At 46.0% G+C, this 11,929-nt stretch overlaps 1 protein-coding gene across 1 annotated transcript; it reads left to right on the plus strand.

Annotated features, from left to right (window-relative positions):
- The first annotated feature begins 3,671 nt into the window (after nt 1–3,671).
- Nucleotides 3,672–5,306, plus strand: LOC138372872 (uncharacterized). The gene has a single exon (XM_069338543.1). The coding sequence runs from the start codon at nt 3,672–3,674 to the stop codon at nt 5,304–5,306; it is 1,635 nt and encodes a 544-aa protein (XP_069194644.1).
- The last annotated feature ends 6,623 nt before the right edge of the window (nt 5,307–11,929 follow it).

The following is an 11,929-nucleotide window of genomic DNA, read 5'->3' on the forward strand; positions in this document are numbered from 1 at the left end:
AGCCTCGTTGGACGTAGAATCGCTGTTTACCAACGTACCTGTGGACGAGACAATCGGGATGATAGCCGACAGAGTGTATCGTGATCCAGCCTGTACTCCTCTTGACATACCAGAAAATATTGTGAGGAAACTACTCCAAGCTTGTACTAAAGAGGCACCCTTCTTGAGCCCGGATGGGCACATGTATAAGCAAGTAGATGGGGTCGCCATGGGTTCTCCCCTAGGTGTCCTGTTTGCAAACTTCTACATGGGTACCATCGAGCAAAAAGTCTTAGTCGACATGAACTTGAAACCGGCCATATACTGCAGGTATGTTGACGACATTTTTACACAGGTACCTGATGTCAGACATCTGCAGGAGCTGAAGGAGGCATTTGAGCAGAGTTCAGTGCTGCGTTTCACTTACGAGATGGAAAAGGATGGGAAGCTGCCCTTTCTAGATGTAACAGTCATGGAAAAGAGCGGAGGTTTCCACACTGCACTCTACACTAAGGAAACGAACATAGGAATGTGCCTAAATGCCAACAGCGACTGCCCAGACAGGTACAAGAGGAGTGTTGTTAACGCATATGTCGACCGTGCTCTCAGCCACAGCTCAGAATGGAAGCAAGTCGACGAAGAACTCTGTAGGGTAAGGCAGGTCCTAGTCAACAACGGCTTCTCCAATGGTTTCGTCGAAGACATCATAAGAAGGAAAGTGAAACGCCATGCAACCTCTGAAGAGACAACTAACACAACACCTATACCCCCTATTAGACTATTTTACAGGAACTTCTTTTCCACAGCTCATAAAACAGAGGAAAGGGTCCTGAAAGATATTGTTAATAGAAACGTTATCCCTGCAGACAAAAATCAGAGGATACAACTGACGATTTATTATAAAACCAGAAAAACGGCCAGCCTACTCATGAGAAACTCTCCAGACACAAAACAGAACGCTTTAAAAGAGACTAACGTCGTCTATGCCTACAAATGCCCTCTTGGGGACTGTAAGCTCCAAAAAACCCAGTATATAGGCAAGACAACAACATCTCTTTCTAGGCGTTTAACGATGCATAAGCAACAGGGCTCCATTAAGAAACATATAATCTCTTCCCACAACCAAACCATCGCCAGAGAAATCCTAGTAAACAACACAGAAATCATCGATAGATACAGCGATAGCAGGCGGCTTGACGTTTGCGAGGCACTACACATCAAGAAATCAACACCAGCAATCAACAGCCAATTAATGCACAACTATATTCTACCCACCTCAAAACTCCGCTCCAATATAGAAGCATCAAGAAATATGGACCAATAGGCTTTCTACATACACTTCTATTCAATACCCATTGTTTTGTGTTCTGTCTTGTGTTGATGAAATTAATACCCTATTAATGCCACCTCTTGTTCTGTCTTGTGTTGATACCCTATTAATGCCACCTCACTAAAATGTAGATATAAAATCGGAGATGCGTAAGTTCTATTCAGTTGTGTATTTGTAAACTAAAGTCTTTGAAAATGTAATAAGTTTTACGAAACGCGCTCGTGTCGCGTCAGACTAGAAATAAAAATGAATTTTGGAGAATTGATTTTTGATTTACCTCCAACAGTGAAAAGAAATGTACGAAAGATTGAGAAAATTCGTGTTAGAATTATTAATCTTACTTTTTCGGTCATATTTAATAATATATATATATATATATATATATATATATATATATATATATATATATATATATATATATATATATATATATATATATATATATATATATATATAATAATAATAATAATAATAATAATAATAATAATAATAATAATAATAATAGTTATTATTGTTGCTATTATTACACCATGGGAAGCCTTTAAGCCTGTGTGGCCAGGTGGGAGCACGAATTCTGGCCGTTGCGTCACACAGAGGGAGAAGCGAGGCCCGACAGACACTGGCCGGCGGACCCCTTGACCGGGTGCTGAGGTCACTATTTATGACGTCTGAGATATTAACTGAGGCTAATCCTGTTGAGGTGGGAGTTCGCTTGACCAGATGCGGCTACTGTGTACTGCCTGGCGGACCGTGACGGTGAACAGAGAGCCCAGAGCCCCGGGGCTTAATTTGTCGTCCGACGCAGGACGAAAATGAACTCTCACGGTCAGGTTAAGGTAACTTAGACATGAGGTCAAGTAATTATAAGGCGAAAGCTCTAGGCCACAGTGAGTGCATATCACCTGGAGAGGATATGAGGATCAGGAGCTGAGATATGAGGATCCCCCCCTGAGCAAATTAAAGGGATAGGCACATTCACATCAGCTTCCCACACTCATAGAGCTGGGATATGAGGACTAGGGGATGGGATATGAAAACCATGAACTCGGATATGTCCTAGGATACGAGGACAAGGAGCTGGGATATGAGGACCAGGAGCAGCTAGAATATGAGGAATAGGAGCTGGGATACGAGGGCAAAGAGCTGGGATACGAGGATGTAGTGAATGAACGGTGCCCAACCGCTTGGACAACTGGGGATCGAGCGCTGACTCTGCAAGAATGAAGTACTTAACAACACACTTGTTTGTACACAACATATCTTACCCTATCAAAGTAGGAGAGACAAAAAATATACTTATGCAGACCAGACCACGAACTAGAAGGTGAAGGGACGACGACGTTTCGGTTCGTCCTAGACCATTCTCAAGTCGATGGGCCTGCATCGACTTGAGAATGGTCCAGGACGGACCGAAACGTCGTCGTCCCTTCAACTTCTAGTGCTTTAGCCTCGTTATTGTGACTCATCGCCTGCATATACTTATGTACTTTCTAGCAATATATGAGTATGAATATATATATATATATATATATATATATATATATATATATATATATATATATATATATATATATATATATATATATATATATATATATGTCGTACCTAGTAGCCAGAACGCACTTGTCAGCCTACTATGTATGGCCAAATTTGCCTAATAGGCCAAGTTTTCATGAATTAATTGTTTTTCGACTACCTAACCTACCTAACCTAACCTAACCTAACTTTTTCGGCTACCTAACCTAACCTAACCTATAAAGATAGGTTAGGTTAGGTTAGGTAGGGTTGGTTAGGTTCGGTCATATATCTACGTTAATTTTAACTCCAATAAAAATAAAATGACCTCATACATTATGAAATGGGTAGCTTTATCATTTCATAAGACAAAAAATAGAGAAAATATATTAATTAAGGAAAACTTGGCTTATTAGGCAAATTTGGTCTTGCATAGTAGGCTGAGAAGTGCGTTCTGGCTACTAGGTACGACATATATATATATATATATATATATATATATATATATATATATATATATATATATATATATATATATACATATATATATATATATATATATATATATATATATATATATATATATATATATATATATAAATATATATATATATATATATATATATATATAAATATATATATATATATATATATATATATATATATATATATATATATATATATATATATATTATATATATATAATATATATATATATATATATATATATATATATATATATATATATATATATATATATATAAATATATATGTGTATTTTTATACATGGTATGTGTAAGTTTGTCAGGCTTGTATTTCACCTGTGTAAACGCATATTAATTACATTATGTGTAAAATAACATACCTCTTCCCCGCCCCCGGCACCTCCCCACACACCTGTACATCTGGCACCTCCCCACTCACCTATACATCTGGGACCTCCCCACTCACCTATACATCTGGCACCTCCCCACCCACCTATACACCTGGCACCTCCCCACCCACCTATACACCTGGCACCTCCCCACCCACCTATACATCTGGCACCTCCCCACCCACCTATACATCTGGCACCTCCCCACCCACCTATACACCTGGCACCTCCCCACCCACATATACATCTGGCACCTCCCCACCCGCCTATACATCTGGCACCTCCCCACCCACCAATACACCTGGCTCCTCCACACCCACCTATACACCTGGCACCTCCCCACCCACCTATACATCTGGCACCTCCCCACCCACCTATACATCTGGCACCTCCCCACCCACCTATACATCTGGCACCTCCCCACCCACCTATACATCTGGCACCTCCCCACCCACCTATACATCTGGCACCTCCCCACCCACCTATACACCTGGCACCTCCCCACCCACCTATACACCTGGCACCTCCCCACCCACCTATACATCTGGCACCTCCCCACCCACCTATACATCTGGCACCTCCCCACCCACCTATACACCTGGCACCTCCCCACCCACATATACATCTGGCACCTCCCCACCCGCCTATACATCTGGCACCTCCCCACCCACCAATACACCTGGCTCCTCCACACCCACCTATACACCTGGCAGCTCCCCACCCACCTATACACCTGGCACCTCCCCACCCACCTATACACCTGGCACCTCCCCACCCACATACACATCTGGCACCTCCCCACCCACCTATACATCTGGCACCTCCCCACCCACCTATGCATCTGGCACCTCCCCACCCACCTATACACCTGGCACCTCCCCACCCACCTATACACCTGGCACCTCCCCACCCACCTATACATCTGGCACCTCCCCACCTACCTATACACCTGGCACCTCCCCACCCACCTATACATCTGGCACCTCCCCACCCACCTATACATCTGGCACCTCCCCACCCACCTATACACCTGGCACCTCCCCACCCACCTATACATCTGGCACCTCCCCACCTACCTATACACCTGGCACCTCCCCACCCACCTATACATCTGGCACCTCCCCACCCACCTATACATCTGGCACCTCCCCACCTACCTATACACCTGGCACCTCCCCACCCACCTATACACCCGGCACCTCCCCACCCACCTATACATCTGGCACCTCCCCACCCACCTATACACCTGGCACCTCCCCACCCACCTATACATCTGGCACCTCCCCACCTACCTATACACCTGGCACCTCCCCACCCACCTATACATCTGGCACCTCCCCACCCACCTATACATCTGGCACCTCCCCACCTACCTATACACCTGGCACCTCCCCACCCACCTATACACTCGGCACCTCCCCACCCACCTATACATCTGGATCCTCCCCACCTACCTATACACCTGGCACCTCCCCACCCACCTATACACCTGGCACCTCCCCACCCACCTATACATCTGGCACCTCCCCACCCACCTATACACCTGGCACCTCCCCACCCACCTATACATCTGGCACTCCCCCACCCACCAGCTGCGCAAATTCATAAAAGCGTTTTATCACTAACGAAAAAATCGTAAAGGCAACAGCCAAGAAACGGTTATGTTATGAAAATAGAGAGAGAGAGTGAGAGAGAGAGAGAGAGAGAGAGAGAGAGAGAGAGAGAGAGAGAGAGAGAGAGAGAGAGAGAGAGAGAGAGAGAGAGAGAGAGAGAGAGAGAGACAGAGACAGAGACAGAGAGAGAGAGAGAGAGAGAGAGAGAGAGAGAGAGAGAGAGAGAGAGAGAGAGAGAGAGAGAGAGAGAGAGAGAGAGAGAGAGAGAGAGAGAGAGAGAGAGAGAGAGAGAGAGAGAGAGAGAGAGAGAGAGAGAGAGAGAGAGAGAGAGAGAGAGAGAGAGAGAGAGAGAGAGAGAGAGAGAGAGAGAGAGAGAGAGAGAGAGAGAGAGAGAGAGAGAGAGAGAGAGAGAGAGAGAGAGAGAGAGAGAGAGAGAGAGAGAGAGAGAGAGAGAGAGAGAGAGAGAGAGAGAGAGAGAGAGAGAGAGAGAGAGAGAGAGAGAGAGAGAGAGAGAGAGAGAGAGAGAGAGAGAGAGAGAGAGAGAGAGAGAGAGAGAGAGAGAGAGAGAGAGAGAGAGACAGAGAGAGAGAGAGATAGGGAGAGAGAGAGAGAGAGAGAGAGAGAGAGAGAGAGAGAGAGAGAGAGAGAGAGAGAGAGAGAGAGAGAGAGAGAGAGAGAGAGAGAGAGAGAGAGAGAGAGAGACAGAGAGAGAGAGAGATAGAGAGAGAGAGAGAGAGAGAGAGAGAGAGAGAGAGAGAGAGAGAGAGAGAGAGAGAGAGAGAGAGAGAGAGAGAGAGAGAGAGAGAGAGAAAGAGAGACAGAGAGAGAGAGAGAGACAGAGAGAGAGAGAGACAGAGAGAGAGAGAGAGAGAGAGAGAGAGAGAGAGAGAGAGAGAGAGAGAGAGAGAGAGAAGAGAGAGAGAGAGAGAGAGAGAGAGAGAGAGAGAGAGAGAGAGAGAGAGAGAGAGAGAGAAGAGAGAGAGAGAGAGAGAGAGAGAGAGAGAGAGAGAGAGAGAGAGAGAGAGAGAGAGAGAGAGAGAGAGAGAGAGAGAGAGAGAGAGAGACAGAGACAGAGAGAGAGAGAGAGAGAGAGAGAGAGAGAGAGAGAGAGAGAGAGAGAGAGAGAGAGAGAGAGAGAGAGAGAGAAGAGAGAGAGAGAGAGAGAGAGAGAGAGAGAGAGAGAGAGAGAGAGAGAGAGAGAGAGAGAGAGAGAGAGAGAGAGAGAGAGACAGAGAGAGAGAGAGATAGGGAGAGAGAGAGAGAGAGAGAGAGAGAGAGAGAGAGAGAGAGAGAGAGAGAGAGAGAGAGAGAGAGAGAGAGAGAGAGAGAGAGAGAGAGAGAGAGAGAGAGAGAGAGAGAGACAGAGACAGAGAGAGAGAGAGAGAGAGAGAGAGAGAGAGAGAGAGAGAGAGAGAGAGAGAGAGAGAGAGAGAGAGAGAGAGAGAGAGAGAGAGAGAGAGAGAGAGACAGAGAGAGAGAGAGATAGGGAGAGAGAGAGAGAGAGAGAGAGAGAGAGAGAGAGAGAGAGAGAGAGAGAGAGAGAGAGAGAGAGAGAGAGAGAGAGAGAGAGAGAGAGAGAGAGAGAGAGAGAGACAGAGAGAGAGAGAGATAGAGAGAGAGAGAGAGAGAGAGAGAGAGAGAGAGAGAGAGAGAGAGAGAGAGAGAGAGAGAGAGAGAGAGAGAGAGAGAGAGAGAGAGAGAGAGAGAGAGAAGAGAGACAGAGAGAGAGAGAGACAGAGAGAGAGAGAGAGAGAGAGAGAGAGAGAGAGAGAGAGAGAGAGAGAGAGAGAGAGAGAAGAGAGAAGAGAGAGAGAGAGAGAGAGAGAGAGAGAGAGAGAGAGAGAGAGAGAGAGAGAGAGAGAGAGAGAGAGAGAGAGAGAGAGAGAGAGAGAGAGAGAGAGAGAAGAGAGAGAGAGAGAGAGAGAGAGAGAGAGAGAGAGAGAGAGAGAGAGAGAGAGAGAAGAGAGAGAGAGAGAGAGAGAGAGAGAGAGAGAGAGAGAGAGAGAGAGAGAGAGAGAGAGAGAGAGAGAGAGAGAGAGAGAGAGAGAGAGAGAGAGAGAGAGAGAGAGAGAGAGAGTGAGTGAAAGTGAAAGGGAAGAATTTAAGGAAACAGGAAGCAGTTCTGAGTCAAATGGAAGATGTCAGAAGAGGGACTAATGAATGAGTGAGATGCAGGAAGTAAGGGGAGAGGTACACTACAGTTGTGGAAAGGAAGGGAGGGGCGGTGGAGAAGGAGTGGCTAAGGGAACATGAGGGGAAACAGAGAGGGGAGAGGTGACAGGAGCGGCTATTTTGAGAGGGCAGTGTGTGTTTGTGTGGAGGGGAGACCCTTGCTGTTACCTCCATAATCCTTACTCTTCAAGGTGGCACTGTTGTGTTGTGCTTCATGGTGGTAGTGTTGTGTGGTGCTTTATGGTGGCACTGTTGTGTTGTGCTTCATGGTGGCACTGTTGTGTTGTGCTTCATGGTGGCACTGTTGTGTGGTGCTTCATGGTGGTACTGTTGTGTGGTGCTTCATGGTGGCACTGTTGTGTTGTGCTTCATAGTGGCACTGTTGTGTGGTGCTTCATGGTGGCCCTGTTGTGTGGTGCTTCATGGTGGCACTGTTGTGTGGTGCTTCATGGTGGTAGTGTTGTGTGGTGCTTTATGGTGGCACTGTTGTGTTGTGCTTCATGGTGGCACTGTTGTGTTGTGCTTCATGGTGGCACTGTTGTGTTGTGCTTCATGGTGGCCCTGTTGTGTGGTGCTTCATGGTGGCACTGTTGTGTTGTGCTTCATGGTGGTAGTGTTGTGTGGTGCTTTATGGTGGCACTGTTGTGTTGTGCTTCATGGTGGCACTGTTGTGTTGTGCTTCATGGTGGCACTGTTGTGTTGTGCTTCATGGTGGCACTGTTGTGTGGTGCTTCATGGTGTCACTGTTGTGTGGTGCTTCATGGTGGCACTGTTGTGTGGTGCTTCATGGTGGCACTGTTGTGTTGTGCTTCATGGTGGCACTGTTGTGTGGTGCTTCATGGTGGAACTGTTGTGTGGTGCTTCATGGGGGCACTGTTGTGTGGTGCTTCATAGTGGCACTGTTTTGTGGTGCTTCATAGTGGCACTGTTGTGTGGTGCTTCATGGTGGCACTGTTGTGTGGTTCTTCATGGTGGCACTGTTGTGTGGTGCTTCATGGTGGCACTGTTGTGTTGTGCTTCATGGTGGCACTGTTGTGTGGTGCTTCATGGTGGCACTGTTGTGTGGTGCTTCATGGGGGCACTGTTGTGTGGTGCTTCATAGTGGCACTGTTGTGTGGTGCTTCATAGTGCACTGTTGTGTAATGCTTCATGGTGGCACAGATGTGTGGTGCTTCATAGTGGCACTGTTGTGTGGTGCTTCATAGTGGCACTGTTGTGTGGTGCTTCATAGTAGCACTGTTGTGTGGTGCTTCATGGTGGCACTGTTGTGTGGTGCTTCATGGTGGCACTGTTGTGTTGTGCTTCATGGTGGCACTGTTGTGTGGTGCTTCATGGTGGAACTGTTGTGTGGTGCTTTATGGGGGCACTGTTGTGTGGTGCTTCATAGTGGCACTGTTGTGTGGTGCTTCATAGTGGCACTGTTGTGTGGTGCTTCATGGTGGCACTGTTGTGTGGTGCTTCATGGTGGCACTGTTGTGTGGTGCTTCATGGTGGCACTGTTGTGTTGTGCTTCATGGTGGCACTGTTGTGTGGTGCTTCATGGTGGCACTGTTGTGTGGTGCTTCATGGGGGCACTGTTGTGTGGTGCTTCATAGTGGCACTGTTGTGTGGTGCTTCATAGTGGCACTGTTGTGTAATGCTTCATGGTGGCACAGATGTGTGGTGCTTCATAGTGGCACTGTTGTGTGGTGGTTCATAGTGGCACTGTTGTGTGGTGCTTCATAGTGGCACTGTTGTGTGGTGCTTCATAGTGGCACTGTTGTGTGGTGCTTCATGGTGGCACTGTTGTGTGGTGCTTCATGGTGGCACTGTTGTGTGGTGCTTCATGGTGGCACAGATGTGTGCTGCTTTAAGGTGCTGTATGTAAGATCAAACACAGACTAAGTAGAGAGAGAGAATGAGAGCGGTTAGTGGGAGGTGGTCGTGTCTGGCTCCCCTGTAGCCCGGGTAGGGAGCTCCTCAGATACTCTGTGTGGGTGAGAGTACTGCTCTTGTCCTTGTCATGCATCATCAATGTACAGTTACCTCCGTTAGGGAATCATAGTTAGGAAACTCCTTCAAAAAGCTAAATATTGTCTAAACTATCGTCTCTTGACTTATTGTTAAGTGCCCTAATGGTCATACATTCCTTCCAGTGCCAGGTGGTGCCAATATGTGAGTGCCCGCAGCACACTGCTCCATGTAGTCTGCCTGTATAGGGGAAGAAACTATCAGGAGAAAAACCCTAGCCCATGATGACAATACCGTACTCGGAAGGGATTACTATAAGTATTTAGGATGGAGGGAATGGTGCCCAACCACTTGGACTCCCTTAAGTAGACAGAGAGTTTAAGTAGATAAACACAGTAAGAGAAAGACTGAGTCTGGTAGACGGACGTAAGAGGTGTGAACAGAGTAGATTAAATATAAAGCTCTTGTAATTTAATAGACTTTAGTGTGAGGACAGGGCCGAGACATCACTTAAGTGTGAGGACAGGGCCGAGACATCACTAAAGTGTGAGGACAGGGCCGAGACATCACTAAAGTGTGAGGACAGGGCCGAGACATCACTAAAGTGTGAGGACAGGGCCGAGACATCACTTAAGTGTGAGGACAGGGCCGAGACATCACTAAAGTGTGAGGATAGGGCCGAGACATCACTAAAGTGTGAGGACAGGGCCGAGACATCACTTAAGTGTGAGGACAGGGCCGAGACATCACTAAAGTGTGAGGACAGGGCCGAGACATCACTTAAGTGTGAGGACAGGGCCGAGACATCACTAAAGTGTGAGGACAGGGCCGAGACATCACTTAAGTGTGAGGACAGGGCCGAGACATCACTAAAGTGTGAGGACAGGGCCGAGACATCACTAAAGTGTGAGGACAGGGCCGAGACATCACTAAAGTGTGAGGACAGGGCCGAGACATCACTAAAGTGTGAGGACAGGGCCGAGACATCGCCTGGCGTCAGGTTCACACACTAAGGGTCCCATCTTCTACAGCCATTTATTACATATTTATTCCCTATCCACCCCCCCCCCCCCCCAATTCCCTGGGCCTTGATGGAGAGTAAGACTATCCTCGTGGGGACGACGGGAGGTACAAGAGAGAAAGGGAAGAAGGAAGATCTGATAAAGCAGCTTAGGAGAACGTGAAGAAAATAGACGCCAGTCAAGACAATAACGAACGTTAGAAGGGAAACTATTTTGTTATGTCCTCTTCTTTCCCTCTTCTCTTCCCTCCCGCCTTCCATCCACCCTTTTCCCCTCCCCCTTCCACAACCTCTCCCTAAGGGAGGTGGGAAAGTCGTGTTTGTGTCCCATTTACACGGGATCCATTTTAGGCGGAATGTACTGCGGATGGGACATTGAAGGGGGAGTTTGTCGGTACTGTTCAGTGCCCTTCAGGAGCATGTGTGAGGGGCCCCACAGGCCGGGTATCTGTGCGGTCAACGGGTATATAGTAAGCAGGTGTGGGTATGGGGCATTTTAGTGAGTATCGTCCGGTGAAATCCAACATAACATAAATTTGAAAATAAATTTCTTCCCCAGTGGGGTTTAAAATCTATAAAATCTTACATAACGTAACCTAGACTAATTCAAACTTGCCTAACCTAACCCAACAAGGTCTTACTTAAGCTAATATATCCTAACCAAACAATATATATTTATGATTTTGGAGCTCGTCCTCAGGGTAAATCCATTACCATGAGAACCCCCTCCCCCCCTCAAGCCACCTGGATAGTTATCTAGATATTTGTGATGGTCTCAAAGCATATTACTGTTCCAATAATAGTCTACATGTAAACTGGCAAGTGAACCTTCGTCTTCAACAGAAATTATTCTCAAGTTATAACATTATTACATTACAAATCGTTGGTTTAAAACATAAAACGTATTTGCTGAAAACTATTTCTTTGGAAGGATCTGAAAAATTTGGTTTTCTGTAAATAGAATTCTTGGTACACTCAAATAGTTTTCAAATGCTATATATCACCTTTTCGCCAATAATAATAATAAATTAAGCAAACATAATGAAATCTAACCTAACCTAACCAGTCCTTAGCATAAAGTAACCTTAACCTAACCTAACCTAACCTAACTATAGATAATGAGTACTTCCTACCTGCATACTTCGCTTCCAGTAGACAAATGATATATAGGAGACTATGGATAATATTTTTAGTGTGAAGACTAATAATAGTCAGCAGCAGCTCTTCTATGATTCTGTAATATGCCAATTTTAAGATATTTTATGTATTAGCCGAAGACCATCAATGTATAATTATGTAAATACTTGGATATTGTAATTAATTTTCTTTGTTACTAGCTGATATTATAAAGTGTTCACGTTAGATGTAATTGTTGATGTTCATATCTCTGCTGAGATCTGATTAAGATCTTTTGTGCCCTACCGCTCACAAGATGAGTATGGGGTGCACAATAAACTACCACTCACAGGATGAGT

This window comes from Procambarus clarkii, chromosome 40 (genome assembly GCF_040958095.1).
Source record: "Procambarus clarkii isolate CNS0578487 chromosome 40, FALCON_Pclarkii_2.0, whole genome shotgun sequence".
In the NCBI taxonomy this organism is placed as follows: Eukaryota; Metazoa; Arthropoda; class Malacostraca; order Decapoda; family Cambaridae; genus Procambarus; species Procambarus clarkii.